This window comes from Malaya genurostris, chromosome 3 (genome assembly GCF_030247185.1).
Source record: "Malaya genurostris strain Urasoe2022 chromosome 3, Malgen_1.1, whole genome shotgun sequence".
Taxonomy (NCBI): domain Eukaryota; kingdom Metazoa; phylum Arthropoda; class Insecta; order Diptera; family Culicidae; genus Malaya; species Malaya genurostris.
Window position 1 is genome coordinate 177516278 of NC_080572.1, and position 27037 is coordinate 177543314.

Genomic DNA, 27037 nt, shown 5'->3' on the forward strand with positions numbered 1-27037 from the left:
TAATCATCTAACTGATTACATTACACACAATGCATCTTCTGGTAAACAATATCAGAACTTTTGATCCTGTTTACGATATAGCTAGAACACTTATATGCGTTCCATCATAAAATAATTTGGCAAACAATAATGTTGATACCCAATTAAGCCCATGTCTCGGAATGACGAATCACATCAATCATATATGCATGTGAAATCTCCACACAAAACAACTCGATGCGCGCCAAAAGATTCTTTCAACGATCTAGTATTCCTTTCTTCAACGGCCAAACACTTATGCAACTCGTTATGCGCTGCGCCAAACACCTAGCAATCATTGGCGACTTTTTCAGTGGAAAATTCCATTACCCATACAAAACAACTTTATGGATTTTTCCCACTTTTTCCATATATATATATATATATATATATATATATATATATATATATATATATATATATATATATATATATATATATATATATATATATATATATATATATATATATATATATATATATATATATATATATATATATATATATATATATATAAATATATATATATATATATATATATATATATATATATATAAATATATATATATATATATATATATATATATATATATATATATATATATATATATATATATATATATATATATATATATATATATATATATATATATATATATATATATATATATATATATATATATATATATATATATAGATATAGATATAGATATATAGATAGATTCCGCACATCTTCAAAAAAAATTTCGACATTTCATTCAATTCTAAGACTTTTCATGTTATATTTTGCATTCGGTTTACCGGGCTTTTGTAGCGAAGTCGATTTTCACGGTGATTGCATAACCTTTCCGTATGAGATAAACAGACAGGGAAAAATTGAAACTCTTATATTTTCCTTCAAGCAACTCTTTTCCATGTTCGCATAAATTACACAGAGTGAACCACAGACTTTCCACTCATGCAAATCAGCAACCCCGTCACGTTTTTGAACGTTCCGTAAAGTAAGCAAATCATCAATATTTTTGTTTTTGTTTGTTTTGAATCGATTCCAAAGAACGATAGAGACTAAGGTGGTCGGAACCCGAGCTGCTGAAGTGAAGATTTTCAATTCAAAAGGGTATTCATTTCTAATTATCATTTCCTAAGTAAATGGTGCTTTCTAATTTGCCGGAAACATGAAGAAATTATTATGCAACTCTGGAAGACCGTTACCACGTTGCAAAGCACCGCATGCAATTCAAGTTAATTTTGTCCTCGATTCTTTGGACACAATTACCATCGCCTATTTTGAAAATTGAAACAATCATGTTAAATTTTGTTCCATTCAGCTACACACTTCCCAGTAACAGTTACTGACTGATAGCACGCATGTACATCAAATAAATATCCATCGGATAGCAAAATCACCGGAATTGAATTAAATTTGTGCCAAACGCTGACCTATTTTGATGTCACCAAACAGCTCCATAAAAGCACCGTGATTACCTTCGTGATAACGGCGATGACTTCTACCGTTCAGAATCGACCAGACCAGACTAGATTCTTGAAAAGGACGAACCCATTCGTTGATTAGTTTTCCGTTGTCGTGCCGGAACGAAGGAAATCAAAACAAATGAAGCCGGCTCACGATCCTTTCCTTAGCAATCATAATAGCATGAAATGAATGGAAATGAAATCAACACAACCCGTAGAAGCAGCAGCAGCAGCAGCAACGACGCAACAGGACCTCCATCGAACTGACCAGGGTAATTAATTAGGACGAAAGTCCAAACAAATTTAACCACTCCATTAAGGCAGCACGACCATCGTGCCATCTGGATTCATGTATGTATGGGACCTTCGCTACTACAGTCAACATCACTATTTGGGTCATGCGGTAGAAATAACAAATGTGCATGCTCCCATCGATGGAACCGGAAAGCAGCCGAGCTGATTCATAACCACATTATGTTCGATTATAAATTAATAATAAATAACCATCAATTAATTAACTTAATTCGTTCTCGCTGTTATCCCAGTTTTATGACATGTCTTTTATGTTTCTCACATCTTGAGTGAATTACGCCGAGGATATAACAACCGTAATTATAATTTTGTCGCATTCTTTCAGAAAACACTTGCCAACCGAACTGAACGATTCATACTCGTAGTAGAAGCATTTATACTCCGCTCGTTAAAACAAATATAATTCATTTATACTCCTCGTCAGTCCGTTAGGCACTAGCCCTACTGTGGTGGATAAAATGCACTCGAAGTCGAGCTCTTTCCTTGGGTTATGGTTTTTATATTGCCGGATCGTTAGTAGGGTGGAAAGTGTTGCCAGCTTTGAGAAGTATCCCAGCTCAATTTTAATTACATTGCTATTACATATTTGCGGTTCGAATAACACCAGCTTCTTGGCAGAAAATGACAACTTTCTCCAGAAGTAATTATAATTCCAAAGTTGTATGACCAAGTATGCGCCCCGAATGGCGTCCAGCACTGCATCCGGGGCCTGACATCTCTTCCAGTGGTTTAGTCTTTATGGCCTTTTCGTGTTATTGTTTCATATTCACATTCACCCCACCCGATTCGCACCATTTTGTTAAGTCGGCCATAAGATTTTATAGCCGTTCGTTTGGCCAAACGAACCGCCCAAGCGGACGAGGCGCCTGCCGGTGGTGCTTTGGTTTGCAGCGTAAACAAACACTTTGTAAAAGGGACTACTCTTCGGCTGCGACAGGAACTAAATTACTTTATTGGCTCCCATCCCAAGTCCCCTTTAATCTCTCTCTATTCGCCGTGCGGATTCTTTTTCTTTGACATTATTTTTGTGGGTTTAATGAATTCTATGCGAGATCAAAGTGGTGTTACTGGGGATGCTTGGGCAGAAATATTGTGGGATTAGCAGAACGAGGCAGAAGAGTTGTACCATAAGCGAAGTTGATATGTGTTTTTAATTTGCTTTCTCACTTACTCGAACCACCTGTGGTAGTACGACCGGTGTCGGTGCTTTTCTGTTTTGTGGTTTGCTATGTATTAACTGAACTAACCATTTTTTCTCTCTCTCCCTCTACATCTCATGAATTTCATAGGAAGTGGATTCCTTTGAACTGGCAGCCTACCTTCGAGATGGCTATCGGTTAGCGCAGCCCGTTAACTGTCCGGATGAATTGTGAGTATTGAACATGTGATAACTTTTATTTATCATATAAATATGTTCGAGAACAAGAGTACAAGAGTCATTAAAACTTCGAATATCAGAAAATCGCAATAACTACAAGAAACAGGAATCTCAAGAATCACAAACACCACAAAAAATACAGAGATCTAAAAAACCACAAGAACCTCAAAAACCAAAAAAGACACAATTTTTATTTATTTATTTATTTCGTCAAGCAAATGTAGACTACATATGAATGGTTTACAATGTTTACTTAGAATGTCGACTAAGCTGGAATTTCATTTCATTTTTGGACATACCAAGGTCAAGATGTTCGCAATATTGATTGTAGTGGGGCATTATTCGATTGATTGGGCTATATTTTGCATAATTTGTTCTAGTGTTTCTTTCTAAAAATAATTTCCTGGTTCGTAATTGACGGCTAGGTGTATAAAAATTCAATTGCGATAATAAAAAAGGTGATTGAATGCGTTGAGAAATAATGTCGCTGATAAAATAAAGCATTGCAAGGTCGCGGCGTTCTTTAATTGTTTGAATATTGATGAGCATGCAGCGTGCTTCATATGGTGGTAAAGGAAATGCTGTCCAGTTTAATTTACGAAGTGCATATAAAAGAAATTGTTTTTGAATATATTCGATGCGTTCTTCATAATTAATATTGTATGGATTTCATACTAGGCTGCAATATTCCAAAATAGGTCTGACATATGCACTGTATAATATTTTAATTGTATATGGGTCCTGAAAGTTATGACTGAAGCGTTTAATAAAGCTCAGCATGCTTTTTGCTTTATTGATTATGGTATTGTAGTGTTCCACAAAAGCGAGTTTGGAGTCTAAGATTACGCCTAAATCTCGTACAATTTTACATTTTGCTACAAGCTGATTCCCTAGATGTATGTTTATAGATATAGTTTCATTTTTCCTACTGAAAGTTATTGAGTTACATTTTTACCTTTTTTTATATATATAAAAAATAGGTATAGAATTCGCTCAAACTTTCGAAAATTTTTCCGAGGCCCGGAGGGCCGAATGACATATACCAATCGATTCAGCTCGACGAACTGAGCAAATGTCTGTGTGTGTGTGTGTGTGTGTTTGTGTGTGTGTGTGTGTGTATGTGTGTGTGTCTGTATGTGTGTTGTCAACTAAGAGGTCGAGATCTCAGAGATGGCTGGGCCGATTTTGATCAAACTAGTCTCAAATGAAAGGTCTCCCCGTCACCCAAAACGCTATTGAATGGTTTTGAGATCGGATGTTTACTTTTTGAGTTATACGAAGTTTTATGTCAAAATTTTCAGTTTTTTGACAGTATCTGTCACAATTGACCTTGAAAACAGAATATGTTTTCAGACTTAGATTCCGCACGGAAATACCTATCCAACAAGCCATAGATTGTTAAAATCCGTCCATTTTTAACGGAGATATCGAAATTTTTGTGTAAACGACTTTTCCCCCTATTCCAGCAGTAGGAGTTTTGAGCGCTGTATGACAAAGCAATGCTTGGGAGCAACGGAAAACACGATTTTTTATTCTGTTACATACAATTGTTTCTAAGTACCAAAAAGACTGTGTACAGCATCCTTTTTCGTGACATTTAGCCTCGGACCGATTTTAGCACGGCCCGTTTTTGGCAACATAATCGTTCGAATATGACATATATAAACCAGATGATGGCAGAATTTTTTTTAATTATATTGTTTTAAACTACTTACAGCAATAAATGCTGGAAGAACATAACATCCATATACCATTCGAATCAGTTCGTCGAGATCAGCAAATGCGTGTGTGACAAATAATTTCACTCAATTTTCTCTGAAAATTTCTTTTCTACAAATTCAGATTCATACGAAAATTCGTATGCTCCCAAACAAAGTTCCTGAATTATGTTTGGTTCCGACCTCTGGTTCCGGAACTACAGGATGATATATGAAACGAAATCAAAATTGTGTAACTCATTCTTCTCGTAGATGGCTGAACCGATCTAAGATTCAAATGAAATCTAAGAATCATCTAAGATGCAAATGAAAAGTTTTAAGATCCTGTAAAACATCTTGCTTTTAAGTCAGATCCAACTTCCGGTTTAGGGGATACAGGATGATTAGTATAAAAATGTCTATTCCACATAAATTAATCAGGTTTATCGGGTTAGCAGATTTGGATAGTCGATAAAAAAAATTAACTTTTTTCAGTTTTAGTGGTATTCAGTTGTCGATTCAGAAGGCACCTAAAAATTTAATTCGTGCTATGATTTCTCAAAGATGTCTTCACTGATTTTCAAATATTTTGAAACAAATGTAAACTATACAGCTATTCAGGTGAATTTATCTGACTTCGGCCATACCGATTTTAGAATTCCGGTTCCAGTATAAAATCGTTTCTCAAAGCTCAATCGTTTTCTCAAAAAAGCCTAATCAAATTTCAGAAACAAAAATTCAAATTGAATTAAACTTATATACAAAATTAATTAGTTTTATACATATATACAAAAATTAATGAATTTTATCCAATTAAACTTCAAAGTTGTACTCAAAATTGTAATTTATTCGCCATATGGCCATACGAATCGGTTTGGGTTATGCTGGTTCCTGAATACCGGCTCTGGAAGTACCTTAAATTACCGTAAACTCTAAAGTGGAACTTACATATCATGGCATGTTTAATCGATTATCACACTTCTAGATTTAAATTCGATTGTATTTGCAGTTTCGACATTACAGAGTAATGAGTGATTACAATCTCAAATTGTCGCTTAAAACGACGGTCATTAAAATAATGTAATGAAAACTTAAACACCGAAGAATATTCGTGCAAAAAACACATGCGGATTGATAAAAAAAGGTATCATCTCACTGCTAGGTGGATTAATCACGTTTTTTACATTGAATTGGAGTAGACTTTTGCAGCACCATATGTGGAATAGATTGATTTCGTTCTGGAATATTACAGCGTCGTTGATATTTTTAATATCCATGAAAAGTTTCATGTCGTCTGCATATATAAGCACTTTCAGATTTTTGAGTATGAAGGAAATGTCGTTTATATGTAAAATGAAAAGGCGAGGCCCTAGGTGAGAACCCTGAGGTACGCCAGAAGTTACATTAATTGGTTCAGACAGTATGTTTTGGAAGCGGACTACCTGTACACGATTCGTTAAGTAGGATTCGAGCCATTCCAGAAGAGTATGTTTTATGCCATATTTTTGCAGTTTGTGTAGAAGTAATGGTATGCCAATACGGTCGAAAGCTTTGCTAAAGTCAGTGTAAAGAGTTTCTACGTAGTTGCCAGCGTCCATTGCATTCAGAGTGAATGTCATGAATTCTAACAGATTTGTTGTAGTTGAGCGGCCTTTAAAAAAGCCATGTTGTTTGTTTGTTATTAAATTTTTAAGTTGATGAAAAAGTTTTTCGTTTACAATTTTTTCAAATAATTTTGAAATGCATGAGATAATGGCAATTCCACGGTAGTTCCGAATGTTAGATTTTCATGCTTTAGGAAAAGTCCATTTATTAAGTGATAAGTTAAAAAGTAGTTGTAGTGGTATTGTAAGTTCTTCAGCAAGATTTTTTAAAAATATTGGTGGTATACTGTCAGGTCCAGGCCCTTTTGAGGCGTCTAAGTTTTTCAGTACTGTCGAGATGTCATGTTCTGATAGATAGTTTACAGAGATGGAGTTGGAAAATGCAGGTATGAAAGAGAAGTACTCACGGTCAGATAGATTGCAGATTTCTATACTATTTTTCTCTACATGTTCGTCGAGGTGCATTTGAGATGGAAAATTGTTGCTTTTTAGTTTAGTTTTTGTGTAGTTAAAAAAGTTCTTAGGGCAAGTCTTTATTTCGTTTTCAATTTTGCGGTTGTATTCTTCGTATGCTGTGTTAATGGCTATTTTGAGTTGAATGCAATTACTCTAGGAACAACAAAAATTACAAGAACAACATGAGTGAAAAAATAAAAAAATACAAGAACTACAAGAACCACAAACCGTAAAAACCGCCAGAGTCGCAAGAAAAAAAAGAACTGCAAGAATCATAAGATCTAAAACATCCCAAAAGTCGCAGGAAGAACAATGTATACAATAACCATGAAAATCACAAATAACACAAGAAAAAACCTCAAGATCTGCAAGAACTAAAGGCACCACAAAAATCCTAAGAACCTCAAATAGGACAAGAACTTTAAGAACCAAAAGAACCTTATAAACCACAAGAAATACAAGAACTGCACGAATCATAAAATCGGAAATCACATTACTAAATACTAGATAATCCCAAGATCCACAAGAAAAGTAACTATAATAAAACACTAACTATAAACATAAAAAGAATCACAAGGCCACAAAACTCTCAAGAACCTCCAAAACTACTATCACAATAACACCCAGAATCACAGGAAACAAAAACAAGAACAAAAAACTTGTAGTAGGTAATGCTAGAGACATAACTGCGAGATTGACGTAGGACTGCTGTTAACAAGGGACAGATCACATTAGAAATACACATTTCTACTAGTACTTTGTTCTACTAATAAATTATCCATTTCAAGTAAGATCTCATTAGATATTTGTAAAATGCTTTGGATTCTGAAAAGAGCCAAAGGTTACCATTTCTCAAACTTTTCAACATAGTTGAAAATTATTTCCACGAGCAAAATTCCGAACAAATCGGTTGCCTCTCATTTGGCGAACGGTGTGAAACGAAACAAATTTGTTCGCACTGTCGATTAATTCCAAACTGAATCAATTTTGGTTAAGAGTTTTCTTTTTACGTGATTTCGTTTGTAGCTTTTTCACAAATGGGCATGGAACCAAAAAATAGCAAAATATAGAATTTGGAAGTCGATTATTTCATTTCGGGTTTTCGTAATTCATTATCAAAATGCCGTACAGGATTCATTTCTGGCATTCATAAAGGCCAAATTGTGGAATTCTCTACGATATTAAACACTGTTCGGAACATTGCACTCGAACGAATTTTGCACAGCGAAAAGTTCACGAAGCTAATCAAATTATTCCAGATTTGCACTAGACTGATGATGTTTACCTTTGATTTGCAAAGAAAGTAACCTTAATAGTTCTTTAGAAAAGATTTAGATCCACTAGAACGGCTAATTTTGTATAATGTTCCCCATCGTTGTCCACTTTTCGTTTTCTTTTCCTCCGATGCAAACGACCAGAAGCTGGATGATGCAATCACTTTTGTTTGAAGCAAAATTCACACTGCGAATGTCCAACAGAAGAACTAGTTGTTGTTTTTCTGCGTTTAGAGTGAATGAACGGCACTTCATGCTCGTCATTGACTGAAGCACCAGTTGAATAATGCCGGGTGTAGTTCCACTGTCTTGGCATAGATGGCAGCATACGCAGTCGATGTGTCTACGTTCATGGATTATTATAGACTGAAGGTGAGCATAGTAAAAACAGACGTAGTCCTACGTCAAAAGAGCCGGGTGGACAATATCAGAGACAAAACCGGATGACATTAATACGAATAAAACAAATTGTTCAAGTTCTTCGAAGTTAAATACTACTGGACCAGGTCCGGATCCATAGATGGATTTCACATCAGAGCTTAAATTCTATACCTTGAATTCTGAGTTTAGTTAATTCTGAACCTGAATTCTAGAACTGAATTTTATATCTGGATTCTGGATTTTCGAACTGAATTCGAGAATAAAATTATGAACCTGAATTCGGGATCTGAAGTTAAGACCTATATTTTGGAAATAAATACCAGACTTGAATTCAGGAACTAAATCTTAAAACTGAGTTCTGGTCCCGAAATTTGAAACCGAAACTGAGTTTGAGAAGTGTATTCTATAACCGAATTCAAAACCTAAATTTGGAAACTGACTTATGGTTTGTAATTCTGGGTTTATAATTTGGAACCAATTTCTGAACCAGAGTTCGAAAAACGAAACTCTAGAACTTAATAAACTTAGTTTGTGGCCTGTATTCTGAACTTGAATTTCAGATTTGAAATCGGGAACTGAATCTTGGAACTCAATTCTGGGTCTGAGTTTTTGAATTAGATGTTGATACCAAATTCTGGTCTTGAATTCTAGAACTGAATCCTAGATCGGAATTGTGGAGCTGAGTTATGGACCTGATTTCTAGTCCGAACCTGAATTTTAGTTCCAGAATCTAGAATCAGAGTTCAAGTTCAGTTCTCACTACACCATTCTGGACTTAGATTCGGCAGCTGAATTCTAGATTTAAACTATAGAACTAAATTCGGCAACTGAATTTTGAGCCTGAATACTGGACCGAAGTGTTGGAACTGAATTCTGAACCAGAGTTTCAGTTTCAGAATTTAGTTTAAAAATTCAGTTTCAAAACTCAGATGCAGAATGAAACACCAGAATTCAGTTTTAGTTCCACAATTCTGTACCTGAATTTGAGAACTTGTTGGGAGTTCTTGGACAACATTCTAAAACTAACTTCTAGGTCTGCAACTGCATGCGGGACCTGGATTCTGGTCTGAAGTTCTATCTTAGTGCCGAATTAAGTTTCAAAATTTAATACAAAAATGTAGGTCCATATTTTTAGGATTTCGTTAAGAGAAACTGACATCGAAATCTTGATTATGAATTTGAATCCTGTCGCTTGATTTGGAAACTAAAACTGAATTTTTATAATATTCGGCACCTAGTTTCTGGAACTGAACTGGAACTAGAATTAATTGGCTCAAGCGGCACGATCTTAGAGAGAGGAAAATGGATTCAGGTCCTAGATTTTGGAACTGAATTTGAGAACATGCACTGAACTGACTCTGGAACCGATTTCTAGATTCTAGTTTCTGGAAAAGTACTCTGGAGCCGAGTCTGAGATTTGAATTCTAAAATTGAATTCTGGACCTAAACCTATCGAGTTGTTTAATTTATAGTGCAATGGGTAAAATGTCTCACTCCTTCAAGTGCGCAGACTACAATGTACGAAACGTATGAAACTTTTATGTTATCACGCGGGAATGAATTGTTCACTACATCGAAACTGTTGTCCGAACACGAGAAAGGTGAAAAAGCATCATGAGTTTTCCTCTTTGGCACACGATTATACCAAACATTTGAATACTTTGTGGTTATCTAATATTACTGAAAATTTTACAATATATTTATTTCTGATCGTGTTTCTGACAATGAGTAAAAGTTATGTTGTTACATTAAGTACAGCAAGAGATATTAATGACCAAAACCTTATCACTTTCCCACAGTGTTTCAAAGTAAACTATGAAGTTCACGTCAAGAAATCCACCAGAACTACAAGAACCACAAAAATCACAAGAAACACCAGAACCACACAAACTATAAGAACCATAAGAACGAAAAAATCACAAGAACTACCAGTATCAAAGCAAGAACTTCTCGAACCACAAGAATCTAAGGAATGAATTCTCTAGAATCACAAGAATCCAAAGCAATACAAGAAATACAAGAACAACGAGAACAACGAAACCACAAGAACGAACAAATAATTTAAACCTCAAGAACTACAAGAAACACACGAACCTCCACATAAACCAGAAGAGCTACATGAACCGCAAGAACGAAATAATTAAATAAAGCACAAGAGCTACAAAAATCACAAGAAATACAAAAACCAAAAGAATGCAAGAATCGGAAAACTAAAATGCAGGAATGCTGGAATGCTGGAATGCTGGAATGCTGGAATGCTGGAATGCTGGAATGCTGGAATGCTGGAATGCTGGAATGCTGGAATGCTGGAATGCTGGAATGCTGGAATGCTGGAATGCTGGAATGCTGGAATGCTGGAATGCTGGAATGCTGGAATGCTGGAATGCTGGAATGCTGGAATGCTGGAATGCTGGAATGCTGGAATGCTGGAATGCTGGAATGCTGGAATGCTGGAATGCTGGAATGCTGGAATGCTGGAATGCTGGAATGCTGGAATGCTGGAATGCTGGAATGCTGGAATGCTGGAATGCTGGAATGCTGGAATGCTGGAATGCTGGAATGCTGGAATGCTGGAATGCTGGAATGCTGGAATGCTGGAATGCTGGAATGCTGGAATGCTGGAATGCTGGAATGCTGGAATGCTGGAATGCTGGAATGCTGGAATGCTGGAATGCTGGAATGCTGGAATGCTGGAATGCTGGAATGCTGGAATGCTGGAATGCTGGAATACTGGAATACTGGAATACTGGAATACTGGAATACTGGAATACTGGAATACTGGAATACTGGAATACTGGAATGCTGGAATGCTGGAATGTTCGCGAACATGAAATTGAAACACACTTTCGAACATAAAGCAAAATTAAACTGCTCCGGCATTATGACCGGTGATCAAGAAAAGCAATAAGTGAAATCAGCTTGCTGCCAAATTTTGTCCCGCTCTTTTCTTTTTTACTACCCTGGCTGCCACCGTTCCGGTGCTTTAATCAAAGCAAATGGAATCATAACTTTATTTCCCATCATAAAACACTTTCAACTCGGCGAGGACGAGTGGCAATATAAAAGTTCACTGCCAACTTCAAAGCAATAACGTCGAACTACAGGCAAGTGAGGGTACCCTAAAGTGGTGGCGGATGCAAAAAAGCAAGCATCATTGTTCACTCTACTGCCATAACTTTGTCGGTAATTTGCTGCCATTGCCATCGCTTCTTGTGCCAATTTTTTTTCTCTCTCCTGCCAACCCAAAAAAAACATAAACACAACCGCAGTTCTCCCGAGTCCCATTCCGTCCTGTATTGCCCCCATCGGTACCACTGGTAGCTATCGGTACTGATTACAATGAGAATTGCGAATGCAAACGGAAAAAGTAGCAACACAAAACTGTTTACTTTAAATAAAAAGAATGAGTCCCCTAGCTATCAGGTTGGTTAACCCTTATCAAACAAGGAAGAAGTGCACAACCGCCAGTCAGAGTTTAAAATTTCGTTTTATGTTCGAACAAATGGTAAATTGAGCTTTCCTGGCCGTGGTTCGTCCTTCCCTCTTTCCAGCAATGCGAAGCGACCGGCACCAACATCACTGATTGTACGCCTCCATTGCACATTTACATATTGTCGCGTCCTTCTTCCCGCTCGCACGAATATGCAATCAGTTTGTTGCCTCAGCGAAGGGGAAGAGTAATTTGGAAGCTGCTGAAACGCATTGCATAACTTTGTTCTTCTTCATTTCCGCCATTTAGGGAGGAAAATTTCAACGAGCATGCAGTCTGATAGTGGCAATGAATAATTAACGATCTGGTGGTGGGGCTTGCCAAGTAGGTATGGTTGGGTTGAAAGGCAAATTTAGCAGAATAATTAGTTGCTGTATCACGTGGCGATGGTATACACCCAAACCTCCATTTACGTAATAATCGGGACTACGTAAATCGAATTATGACGTAAAAAAAGTTTACGTTATTTGGAATTTTCGACGTAAAAAAAGTTTACGTTATTTGGAATTTTCGACGTAAAAAAAGTTTACGTTATTTGGAATTTTCAACGTAAAAAAAGTTTTCCTTATGTATATGTATTATTAGATATGTATAATATATTGGATAGTTATGGAACAAAAATTACGAGTATTTACAGGAAAAGGATGTTCTAAGCAGCATAAATTTCCAAGATGGCGACTTCCGGTTTATTGATGTTCCTTGAAAACTCTTACAATATGGGGATTTTCGGAACGGATTTGATGAATAGGTGTCGGAAAATGATGTTTAAGGTGGTTCTGAATTCCAAGATGGCGACTTCCGGTTTATTGATATTCCTTGAAAATCCTTACAATATGGGTATTTTCGGTACGGGTTTGATGAATAGGTGTCGGAAAATGATGTTTGAGGTGGTTTTGAATTCCAAGATGACGACTTCCGGTTCATTGATGTTCCTTGAAAACTTTTACAATATGGGGATTTTCGGAACGGATTTGATGAATAGGTGTCGGAAAATGCTGTTTAAGATGGTTCTGAATTCCAATATGGCGACTTCCGGTTCATTGATATTCCTTGAAAACCCTTACAATATGGGTATTTTCGGTACGGGTTTGATGAATAGGTGTCGGAAAATGATGTTTGAGGTGGTTTTGAATTCCAAGATGACGACCTCCGGTTCATTGATGTTCCTTGAAAACTTTTACAATATGGGGATTTTCGGAACGGATTTGATGAATAGGTGTCGGAAAATGCTGTTTAAGATGGTTCTGAATTCCAATATGGCGACTTCCGGTTTATTGGTATTCCCTGAAAATCCTTACAATATGGGTATTTTCGGAACGGGTTCGATGAATAGGTGTCGGAAAATGATGTTTGAGGTGGTTCTGAATTCCAAGATGGCGACTTCCGGTTCATTGATATTCCTTGAAAACCCTTACAATATGGGTATTTTCGGTACGGGTTTGATGAATAGGTGACGGAAAATAATATTTGAGGTGGTTTTGAATTCCAAGATGACGACTTCCGGTTCATTGATGTTCCTTGAAAACTCTTACAATATGGGTATTTTCGGTACGGGTTTGATGAATAGGTGTCGGAAAATGATGTTTAAGGTGGTTCTGAATTCCAAGATGGCGACTTCCGGTTCATTGATATTCCTTGAAAATCCTTACAATATGAGTATTTTCGGAACGGGTTCGATGAATAGGTGTCGGAAAATGATGTTTGAGGTGGTTCTGAATTCCAAGATGGCGACTTCCGGTTCATTGATATTCCTTGAAAACCCTTACAATATGGGTATTTTCGGTACGGGTTTGATGAATAGGTGACGGAAAATGATATTTGAGGTGGTTTTGAATTCCAAGATGACGACTTCCGGTTCATTGATGTTCCTTGAAAACTCTTACAATATTTTTTCGGAACGGATTTGATGAATAGGTGTCGGAAAATGATGTTTAAGGTGGTTCTGAATTCCAAGATGGCGACTTCCGGTTCATTGATGTTCCTTGAAAACTTTTACAATATGGGTATTTTCGAAACGGGTTTGATGAGTATATGTCGTAAAACGATGTTTGAGGTGGTTCTGAATTCCAAGATGGCGACTTCCGGTTCATTGATATTCCTTGAAAACCCTTACAATATGGGTATTTTCGGAACGGGTATGGTGAGTAGATGTCAGAAAATGATGTTTAAAGTCATTTCAAAATCCATGATGGTGTTTCTCGAAACCCGTAGCAAATCGAATGTTTTCGGAACAAGTTTCAATAACAGTTCTTATTAAACGTTGCTTGAGTAATTATGACGTACTGTCGAATCTTTTATAATATTGTTACTTTTGGAATGGATTTTACGAGTCAATATTAGGAACAAAGTTGTTTAAACTAAACTTCAGGAATTTTATTCCAAATTCAATATAATATTGTTTTCGTTTTCGTTGACTGATTTCAATACCTGAACTGTTATTTTTTTTTTTGCACATTTAACTCATAACTCCGGAACCAGTAGTCAGATCCAAACAAAATTTAGGAATTTGTATCAGACCTGAAGAGTTTTTTTTTTACTGATCCAAGTGTGTTAAAATCGGTTTATTCAACTCCGGAAAAAGTTCCGGAGATAAGGTGTACTTATTTTCACATTTTGTATGAGACCTCAAGACCTTTCATTTGAATCTAAGAGTGTGAAAATCGGTGCAGCCATCTCCTATAAAATGCAGTGTAATAAAACGTTACATACACATGCGCACATACACACAGACATTTTGCGTACTCGACGAACTCAGTCGAATGGCATATGACACTCGGCCCTCCGGGCCTCGGTTAGAAAGTCGGTTTGCATAACCTTTTTATACGAGAAAGGCAAAACACATTTAACAAAACTGTTTTCAATTCTAAAGTTTTCTATTTTTTAGCTGCATATTTTACTCAACCGGCAGGTTTTTTGCAAATGTTTCAATATTCTTTACGGATTTAATAGTACACAAAAAGTGTACTTTTCAATATTTTTTTCTAAATTTTGACTCGAATTCCTGTTATAAAGGCGGTGAGGCATAAAACAATCTCACAAGTACATTTCCTACACTTAAACAATAAAGCTCCGGTTTAGACTGACCGATTTAAGAAAACGTACATCATATGGTTTAGCACTGTCAACCATATTCAACATCTATTTCGATTTTGATCACTGTTGAGTCGTGTACATTCCATTATTTTTGCATTTCTCTATAGAAAGAATATAGATTTGAATGAAAATAAAAATTTGTTTAAAGCTTGGTGACACTTATCGTTATATATCATTCAACTCAGCTCGATGAATGATGAACTAAGACATTTTAGTTCTATTTTTAAATAACCACAGTTTTCCATCCAAAAGCGTTCGGTATATGTTTGAAACGTTGACGACCATATTAGAGAGTAAACACAATAATCAAATTGATTTTGGCAAAAACTCATTGAGGATGATTTTCGGACCCACCTTCCTGTACAAATTTTGGCTATATGAAAGGTTTACTATCACCTCTTTTCGGGTGTAACACCTATTACCAGTCACCATGTCTTACATATATAGATAGTGGAAGGTATCAATGGAGGACTATGACTTAAGCAATGAAAACCTTAGTTATTCAATAAATTGAGAATTAAATTAAGGGGTTTCAAGAATTAAATTAAATAACGTTTGCAAAATATAGCCAATATAATTTTACATTACATTGGACGGATTACAATAAATTTTTTATTCATCAAGTGTGAAAGTACTGGAGTACAGAGTGAAACACTTGGACTCACAGTATATCACGTGATTTTTAGAGGCACAACATAGGTTGTTTTAAGCGACTCTTCCCATTTCGAAAATATTAATACAATATAGGATACGATCAGAAATCCACTAATATTCAAACATTATTTTCTACGTAATATGCACTAAACCAACTCCAAAAATACCCATATTGTAAGGGGTTTCAAGAAATATCAATAAACCGGAAGTCGCCATCTAAGGGGTTTTAAGGAATATCAATGAACCGGAAGTCGCCATCTTGGTATCCAGAACCACCTCAAACATCGTTTTCCGACATCTACTCATCAAACCCGTTCCGAAAATACCCATATTGTACTGATTTCCATGGAATATAAATGAGCCGGAAACGATTTTCATTGTATGCAAAAACCTCTTTTTACGAAGTATTTTCAACGTAAAAAAAGATTACGTTATTTGGGATTTATGTCGTAAAAAGAGTTACGTAAAAAGAGGTAACGTAAAAAAAGTTTACGTAAACGGAGGTTTGGGTGTATTGAGATAGTTACACTAAAACAGCAAAACAGTAAAACAGTAAAACAGTAAAACAGTAAAACAGTAAAACAGTAAAACAGTAAAACAGTAAAACAGTAAAACAGTAAAACAGTAAAACAGTAAAACAGTAAAACAGTAAAACAGTAAAACAGTAAAACAGTAAAACAGTAAAACAGTAAGACAGTAAAACAGTCATGCACCCTGGAATGAAATTTTACGAATGAATGAATGGTTTGTAAACGCATTTAGTTCAGGATAGTGTTATAAATATAATTATGTATACTTAAAATTTAATAGCTATCATTATTAAACTAAACATCAATTATGTAACCTAATTGGCATGGTCTGGTCAAGCAAAATGTGATGGTCTAATGTTCGATAAAAATCTTGCTTTTAAGGATCAAATGGAAGGAATTCAGACTACCAGGAATAAAACAATTCAAAAGCTTCAGAATAAAATTGTTAAAGTTATGTTAAGTCGGCCTCACCATATATGATTTGCACAAACACGTGACTCCATATACGATTCTAATTTTAGTATTATAGGTAGAATTCGACCAAAATATATGAAATCTTCTATTGAATCGATATACTGTTTATAAAATCAATAAGTTTGCAAGTGCCTTAATTTCCTATCAAAAGACAAGTAAGTTTAAAATTATTTTTGTACACAAAAATAGCAGTATCACGAAAGTAAAAGATTTTGGTCATAGAGTAAAAATTTCTGATGTGTGTACCCCTTTTTTCTTTGAATAGCTGCAGTCTTTTTTTATATTTTTTCATTTTTAACGAAATTTCTTGGGGTGCCGGTAACCGAACACCTTTTTAAAAATATCTAAAATTTATCGCTTTACTAAATTGATAACAATTTTTTTTTCAATCAAATGAATCATCTTAGTTTCTTAATCAGTTGTTAGCCAGGGACTTTAGCTTTCCATTGATGTATAGATGTCCGCATAATGTGCGCTAAGTTAGAAATTATGAGCTATAAAAAAGTGTGTCGGTAACCGAACACTCTCCCTTATGTTCGTGAAATATTTCGTCAATATTCGGATTTTTTATACTATTTTCCAATACATAAATACTATTTTCAGTTACAACATTGAGAAATCAGTCAATGAAGATGTATTTTTGATCATGATTTGCGCTTCTTAAAAATCATGATTTGCAGTGTCCACTGTATCTCAGCGGAGTTAGAGTAGAAGTTTTTCTAGACCCTAACGTTTCTGTTTGATTTTTGTTTTCAATTTGGTTTTTCAAAGTGAGAACTATGATTTTTCACAAAAAAAAGCCGTTATTTTGTAGCTGTAAAACCTCACCAAAGTAACAAACAATGAAAAAAAAAAAACGTTGGGGTCTGGTTTTTTATATGTAGAAAGTGTGTACAAAATTCGAAAAAAAAAATGGCGAAGTAGTTTTTGAATGACGATGGACATGAACTTTCAAAACCTGCTTTCGAGAAAAACGCGTTTAAAGTTTTTTCCCAAGTAGCAATCCGCAACTAGTTCTGATACGACTAAGTCCAAACTATGTTGCAACAAGAGCACGAATATGTGTTTTATGTTATACTGGTTAAAACATGGTGACAGCAATGTTTCATCATAACATAACTAGTTACGAAATAGTTATTTAGGTTTCCAATCATAGCATCTTTGTGTCATATTGAATTAAATATAATTTATAAGCTATCGTTACTTAATCCAAACATATCTTTAGTAACAACAATTCTTCTAGCTACTAGTTGAAAATAAGTTTATTTGACTCAAATAGTAGCAACCCGTAACTAATTCTGATACTACTTAGCCCAACTATGTTGCAATAAGAGCACGAACATGTGTTTTATGTTATACTGGTTTAAACAAGGTGACGGTAGTATTTCTTTATAACATAAACATTGAACTAACTATCATTTATAAGTTATCGTTACTTGATTCTAACATATTTTCTATCACAGCTATGGTTTTAGCTACTAGTTGAAAAAAGGTTTATTTTCCGTTGCGAAACCATTACGTTAACGTATATGTGAATCGTTACAGTGAATTGATATAGCAATAACTTAGATATTATAAGATTATAACATATAATTTAATTCAGGTAGTTATCGTTAAGTTTTCCCTACGTTATGATAACTAAAATGCAAACAAAACAACCTTTGTTGGCTTGAATATGGCGAACACAATATGGAGTCTCAAGAAATGTATGAAACGTAAATAAAACCAGGATATTACTTTCTTCAAAACTACTTTTGCCGAAAATAGTGAAAGGCAGAATAGTCATTTTTGTTCTATGCACTGTTATAAACACGAAGGAAAATAATATAAGGATTGAACATCGAATGTGATAATATTATAGTTCTCATGATATTTGAATTTAAAATGATGAGAAATCACTCTACTTGGAATAATTTTGAACATTCTGAACATAGGGTTATTTTGTTGTTTATTTTTCATATCTTCATAAACAGATTTTGATTGAAGGCGCATAAAAAACAGTTAAGTAAAATTGAATTCCACTCAACAATTTTTGGATCGTTGTGAAATTTGTACCTTGTATCAAGTTTGTGACTTAAAGTACTCTCCTGCTTTTTTATTGATGATAGAAAGTATTCTGGATTCATTCAATGTTTATAATGTCGATGGTGACTAAGTTTCAACTAGTTCACTTGGAAACAAGTTATTTTCAAGTTATGAAAAGATAAGTTATTTTAGTATGGCATTACAACGTAACGACAACTTATTTTTAGCTGACTTAACAACTAGTAGAAACTGCGCTTTTTGAGTCATGCAAGTGGTTAGATGTTAGTAACAATCACTCAAATATCTGGTTGCAAACTAGTCACAAACAAGCTTGCGTAACAAAAATTGTTACTTGGGTTATCTATAAAATAAATGGATATAATTTATTACTCAAGGGTCTAACATTTTCAAAAAAATGTTTTTTTTTTCTTTTGAAATTTGTTATAATGGAACATTCCAAGAATGTTTTGTCAAGTTTTTAAGTCAATCGAAGTAAAAATCTTGGGCTTGTGTGCCGAGCTCTCACTTCTTCATAGTATGAGATAAGCAAAGCTGAAGGCCCATAACTTGCTGAGTTTTGTTCCGATAGGCTTGAAAATGTCACAGAATATTCTTAAAATGTTTTACTATCAAAAAATAGAAAGAAAATAATAACTGATTTTTCAAAAGTGTTAGATCCTACTCGCTTCTTCAGTTCTTTCTAGAATTACACGAAACAAATATTTTTGTCATTGAATAAAGAAAAAAATTGTTTGAAAATGTTCCATTTTACTAAACTTTTTATTTAAATTTTCCAAAGAAGTCGGAATTAAAGTACCTCATTCTAGCGATTTTTGTTTCTTTTAAACATCAAAATGATGGATATCTTATTTGTTTTCATAATCAGAAAAAAAAAATTGTACCCATATAGGTTTTTTAAATATTTGATTTTTTGTGCACGCGCGCTGTATGCAAAGTGCACCGCGTGTGCGAATCGACATGGTGCGGCAGGGTTCGGTGCGATGTCGTCCGTGCGATTAAAGCGAGCTGCGACAGGTAACTGAAAATAGTATAAAACATTCGAAATTTGACGAAATATTTCACGAACATGTTTGTAGATAATAATACTACAAAACAGTAACACTTAGCGAAAAATCGGTTACTTCGTGAAAAATTGGGAGGCCACTTCTGCAATATTTACTCCATAACGAAATCCAGTAAATAACATAATTGAAAGTTGTCAGTCATATAAAATTTTCTGGAATGAATAGAATCAACTCAATTTGCTCATTCGCAAACAATTTATGCACTTTGACTAGAATAAGTTTTTAGTTAAGTGAATCCACCATAATCAAAAATTTGTATTTATAAAGTGAACCTAAGAATCGTTTCATTTTTAATGTCATTATGCTCATTCGTATCTTGTATACAACTCAGTAATATTTTTTATGTCAGATGTCTAATAAATACCTCAAAAGCTGAGATCAGTTGTTATCTAAAAAAACTTCAAACTTAAAAAAAATTGATTTGTTTTTGAGATAACGTTTTTCTGAATTTCATAGACATCTTGTATAAAAAAGACCCAAAAACAAATTCATAAGTCTCGGAAAGTAATTTTTTTAGTTAACACCAGAAACTTGCATATAAGATCCGCACAAGGTCCAAAATTTGCATGCAAAAAAAAAACGCATTAGGCGTCATTCACAGTTTATGTCACGTTAAATTTCAATGAACTTAAATCTCCCCTCACTCCAAGTCATAATTAGTTACGAATTTTGAAAACCACCCTAAACTATTATAAACGACTATTACAACCTATTCTCTCCCTTGCCCTCTTTCAAAATTACAATTGAATTATTGTGTTGGTACAGTGATGCTTTTTTCTAGTTTCAATAAAAAACCATAACCGTGGTTATACTACCTCATATACTACCTGAATCTATGTTTGTTAAAGTCGGTTCGGTTATCTCTGAGATATCAATGTTAGTCATAAAAGAGACTTTCGAAACAGATTGTTACCCAAGTAACAATTTTTGTTACGTTAGCTTTTTTACCCAAGTAACAGTTTTTGTTACGCTAGCTTATTTCTGACTAGTTTGCAACCAGAAATTTAAGTTATTGTTACTAATATCTAACCACTTGCGTGACACATAAAGCGCAGTTTCTACTAGTTGTTAAGTCGTTTAAAAATAAACTTTCGTTACGTTGTTATGCCATACTGAAATAACTTATCATTCCATAACTTGAAAATAACTTGTCTTCAAGTAAACTAGTTGAAACTTAGTCACCATCGACATTATAAACATTGAATGGATCCAGAGAACTTTTCTATCAGCAATAAAAAAGTTGGGATAATTTGAAGGGGAAAAAGCTTGCTTTTACCCCCAAATTTATGCTAGGTGCACATAACCATTTTAAATTAAGTTTACGTTTCGTCTTCGACTCATCAGTGCGTCAGCAGATTATGCTAACGCAAACCCCCGGATCAACATAATCCGCTGAGCAGACGTAAAGTTAATGCTACTTGCAAGACACTTTTTTTGTACACAAGAAGTGTAACGTCTAAACTGACGTCTCGAACGAAACAAGTTTCGGCTTACTGGCCGTACAGATTGTGATAATTTGAAGGGGAAAAAGCTTGCTTTTACCCCCAAATTTATGCTAGGTGCACATAACCATTTTAAATTAAGTTTACGTTTCGTCTTCGACTCATCAGTGCGTCAGCAGATTATGCTAACGCAAACCCCCGGATCAACATAATCCGCTGAGCATTTAAAATGGTTATGTGCACCTAGCATAAATTTGGGGGTAAAAGCAAGCTTTTTCCCCTTCAAATTATCACAATCTGTACGGCCAGTAAGCCGAAACTTGTTTCGTTCGAGACGTCAGTTTAGACGTTACACTTTTTATTCAATATTATAGTACAATTTTAAGGCACACTGCTTAAGCTCTAAGATGCCAAGGGTATTTACTAATCTTAATTACGACTAACTTAAAACTAGAAAAGTATCATTATGTAATGTAGCGGTAGCGGATTCTCGAGAAGCTATCGGTAGTGGCCGGTGAATTGAATATCGCATGAGGGTCTTCCATATGCCGTTGGCGAAGATCCATGTTGGCCGCATCCTTCGGTCCGTGTGGGTCCGCGGGAAACACCCCCAGGCTACGAAGGCCCGGCGGGTGGCCCGCATGCTGGTTTTCGACTGGGGCGGCCTTCCGTGGACGATGATGGTGATGTTACGGAAGAGAATGAAAAAAAAAAGTAAATATTGTGGAAACGGGGTAAAAAGGGGATGTGGGAACAAAATGTTTGAAAACGATAAAGATCTAATTAGTTGCCATCAAGATGGTGAAGAGACAGGGAAGGGGTAACGAAAAAGTTAGTGACAAAAAAAGATCTTGTTAGTTCCAATGAAGATGGTGGACAGGGACGGGGATCGAGAGAATCGGGCGGATGTTAGTGTCGAACCTGTAGGTGGAGTTTATACTTTCTGAGCGAGGGATAACACATTACACTTGTATATCAATGTGTTTAAGGTACTGGTATATGAGAAGCATATATAAACTATCCCGACTCGCCAACACATCCCGAACCGGAACTTCAGGCGGTCTACCTCGGGCCCTAAGGGATTCCAGTAGCTTCGACCTGGCGTCACGATACTCTACGCACGACCACACGACATGCTCGATGTCCTGATAACCGTCGCCACAGGTGCAGAGACCGCTCTCCGCAAGCCCAACACGCCGGAGATGTGCGTTGAAGGTGTAGTGATTTGACATGAGCCGCGACATAACACGAATGAAATCGCGACTCACGTTCATCCCCCTGAACCAAGGTTTCGTCGATACCCTAGGGATAATAGAATGTAGCCATCGTCCCAGTTCGCCATTGCTCCATGAAGTTTGCCAACTTTCGAGAGTTTTCTGACGAGAGATACTGAAAAATTCATTGAAGCAGATTGGTCTTTCATAAATATCACCTTCTAATGCGCCCACCTTAGCCAATGAGTCTGCCTTTTCATTGCCTGGAATGGAACAATGCGAAGGGACCCAGACTAACGATATTAAATAAGACCGTTCAGATAAAGTTCGCAAGTGTTCCCGTATTTTCCCCAGGAAATATGGGGGATACTTTCCTGGCTTCATTGCCCGGAGAGCTTCTATTGAGCTTAGACTGTCCGTGACAATGAAATAATGGTCTTTGGGCAAGGTTTCAATGATCTCAAGGGTGTACTGAATAGCAGCTAATTCTGCGACGTAAACTGAAGCCGGATCATTGAGTTTGTGAGAAGCGGTGATGTTTTGATTGAAGATGCCGAAGCCTGTGGACCTGTTGATGTTTGAACCGTCAGTGTAAAACACCTTTTCACAGTTGACTGTTCTAAATTTATTATAAAAAATATTTGGGGCCACTTGAGGGCGCACGTGATCCGGGATTCCACGAATTTCTTCTCTCATGGATGTGTCGAAAAACACAGTAGAATCAGAAGTATCCAAGAAATGAGCACGATTGGAAACAAACGAAGAAGGATTAATATTCTGAGCCATGTAATCAAAATACAAGGACATAAAACGGGTCTGAGAATTGAGCTCGACAAGCCTTTCGAAGTTTTCAATCACCATCGGATTCAAGATGTCGCATCGGATTAGCAATCGATATGAGAGATCCCAGAATCGGTTTTTCAACGGTAAGACGCCCGCGAGCACTTCGAGACTCATCGTATGAGTCGACTGCATGCAACCTAAGGCAATACGCAAACAACGATACTGAATTCTTTCCAGCTTGATGAAATGAGTGTTCGCCGCGGATCGGAAGCAAAAGCATCCATATTCCATTACGGACAATATCGTTGTTTGGTATAACCGATCAGGTCTCCTGGGTGGGCACCCCACCATGATCCGGTTATTGTACGAAGAAAATTGATTCTCTGTTGGCATTTTTGTTTCAGGTACCTAATGCCTTCAGGTGCCTTTGGAGTCGAACCAGACCCCGAGATATTTAAATGTGAAGACCTGAGCTATGGTTTCACCCCCTAGTTGAAGCTGTAATTGTGCTGGTTCTCGCTTCCTTGAAAATACAACCAGCTCAGTTTTCTCCGTAGAGAACTCGATACCCATTTGAAGAGCCCATGTCGACAAGTTGTCGAGGGTATCTTGCAATGGTCCTTGGAGATCGGCAGCTTTGGGTCCTATAATAGACACAACGCTGTCGTCGGCAAGTTGTCTTAGCGTGCAAGATGTGTTGATACATTCATCAATGTTGTTCACGTAAAAGTTGTATAAAAGGGGGCTTAAGCATGAGCCCTGAGGAAGACCCATGTAACTGAATCGTATTGTCGACAAATCACCATGCGCGAAATACATGTATTTCTCGGACAACAGATTATACAAAAAGTTATTCAAAATTGTTGAAAGACCATGCTGATGCAACTTCTCAGATAGGATGTTTATGGAAACTGAATCAAAAGCCCCCTTGATGTCTAGGAAAACTGACGCCATTTGTTCTTTACGAGCAAATGCCATTTGAATTTCGGTTGAGAGCAACGCAAGACAATCGTTCGTTCCTTTGCCCCTGCGGAAGCCGAATTGTGTATCTGAAAGTAAGCCATTAGTCTCGACCCAATTGTCTAGACGAAACAGAATCATTTTTTCGAACAATTTCCGGATACAGGAAAGCATAGCAATCGGCCGATACGAATTGTGATCGGAGGCTGGTTTCCCTGGTTTTTGAATGGCGATAACTCTTACTTGTCTCCAGTCATGTGGGACAATATTATCCTCAAGAAGCCTATTGAATAAATTCAATAAGCGCCTTTTGGCAGAGTCAGGCAAATTTTTCAACAAGTTGAATTTGATTTTGTCTAACCCCGGAGATTTATTGTTACACGATAAAAGCGCAAGTGAGAACTCGACCATCGAAAAGGGTGTTTCGTTTCTGTTTGATGAAGCGACGCGCATGATTGTCTGTTCCGGAACAGAGTCAGGACATCGAATATCCAGCGGTTAGAATATTCCTCGCTTTCGTTTGAGGTGTTTTTGTTGCGCATTCGTCGGGCTGTGTTCCAAAGAGTGCTCATTGATGTTTCTCTCGATAATCCGTCTACGAATCGACGCCAATAACCGCTTTTCTTCGCTTTAATCAAGCTTTTCATTTTAGCGTCTAATGCCGCGTAGTTTCTGAAATTATCAGGTGTTCCGTTTTTCCTAAACTCGACAAATGATGAAGTTCTCTCCGCGTTTAATTCTGAGCACTCTTTGTCCCACCACGGGTTGGGGGGACGGATGTTAGTTTTCGCGCCGGGTACACGTTTCGTCTGAGCTTGAGTCGCGGTGTCGAGAATCAAGCCAGCCAAAAACGTGTACTCTTCCTCCGGAGGAAGTTCTTGTGTTGTTTTTAGATTCTCAGATATCAAATTTGCGTAGCATTTCCAATCAATGTTTCGTGTGAGGTCATACGAAACATTGATTGTTTCCGATGGTCTTAATCCGGTGGCGACTGAAATTACGATAGGCAGATGATCGCTACCGTGGGGATCAGGGATTACCTTCCACGTGCAACCCAACCGTAGCGATGTCGAGCAAAGGGATAAGTCTAGCGCACTTGGTCTTGCTGGTGGTGCAGGAATTCGTGTCATTTCTCCCGTATTCAAGATTGTCATATTGAAGTTGTCGCAGATATCATGGATCATAGTTGATCTGTTATCGTCGTGAAAACAGCCCCATCCCGTACCGTGTGAGTTAAAGTCTCCTAAAACCAACGTCGGTGCGGGAAGAAGCTCTATGATATCATTGAGCCGCCGATGCCCAACCGAGGCTCTTGGAGGAATGTAGATGGAAGCAATGCAAAGGTCCTTGCCTTTGATTGTAACATGACATGCGACAACTTCAATACCTGGTATCGAGGGGAGGTTAATGCGATAGAAAGAATAGCACTTTTTGATCCCCAAAAGTACTCCTCCATAGGAATCATCTCGATCCAGACGAATAATGTTAAAATCGTGGAAGTTTAAGGGTATTTCAGAAGTTAGCCAAGTTTCGCACAATGCAAATGCGTCACATTTCAGATTATTTACTAGAAATTTGAAAGGATCTATTTTGGGATGATACTTCTACAATTCCACTGTATAACAGTGATTGTATCCGTGACCTCGGTGGGTGTCTTAGCCATCGAAGGATACGATCGCTGAAAGAAGGGGCCATTTTGCAGTCAACTGCTTCAAGAATGTTTTAACTCTAGGAATAAAAGCCATTATCAGGCTTTTAAGAGGTTCAGAAATATTGAAAGTAGACATGATCCAGTCCACAATATCAGAGAATTTAACAAACCCAGTATTTGGTAAATTTTCTGACTGATCTTTAGGGACTTTCGGGGGTTTTGAAGTCCCAGGAAGTGATGGAAATTCTTGCTCGGAATTTAATTTTCCAAGGCCTGGAGCTTTTTTCTCTGGTTTTTTGCCTTCACTACCAGTTGTTGTAATTTTTCGGAACCCATCAGAGGACATCTTCGAACCCTTACTAGGGAGCTTTTGAGAAGATTTATTTCTTCTCTTTCTAATTGATGAGCTATGAGGGACAGCCGAAGATGTACCTTCGAGGGGGTCATCATATTCGCTCTCGTCAGTTGACAAGTAAGCGTAAGGATTTTCGGTAGGTGGCGTAGCACATTTCAACATTTCTGCAAAAGAGCGTTTGGAATGTTGCTTGAGTGAACGCTTCATTTTATCCTTACGCAATTTGTACACGGGACAATCAGAGAGGTCATGCGGCCCCTCCTTACAGTAGAGACACTTTTCATTGTCTCCACTGCAGGAGTTATCCGCATGACTCCCTCCACACTTTATACACCGGGATTTATTGCAACAATGGGATGCTGTATGTCCCAATTGTTTGCAATTGGTGCAGTTCATGACCCGCGGCACAAAAAGACGAACAGGTAAACGGACTCGGTCCAGAAGGACGTAATTAGGCAAAGCCGAGCCAGCGAAAGTCACCCGATACGAGTCTGATGGGATATAGGACTTAGTCCCATCCTCAGCGGTCGATACTGAACGCAATTGCTTGCAGTCCAGTATCTTAACGTTCTTGAGTAGGGGGTTTTTAAAACCGCCTGCCCCATGCTTAAGAACGTCCTCGCAAGTCAGACTCGGATCGGTGATCACGCCGTCTATCTCGACTTCGCGAGCTGGTACGTATACGCGA

General features: G+C 36.8%; 1 protein-coding gene across 2 annotated transcripts in view; it reads left to right on the forward strand.

Annotated features, from left to right (window-relative positions):
* The window catches only part of LOC131435656 (tyrosine-protein kinase Drl), a 186542-nt gene that overhangs the window by 151242 nt on the left and 8263 nt on the right, over positions 1-27037 (forward strand). For both annotated transcript variants that reach the window (XM_058603775.1, XM_058603776.1), the window contains exon 11: positions 3093-3172. In XM_058603775.1, coding sequence (XP_058459758.1) covers positions 3093-3172 — 80 coding nt within the window. The remainder of the gene's footprint in view (positions 1-3092; positions 3173-27037) is intronic.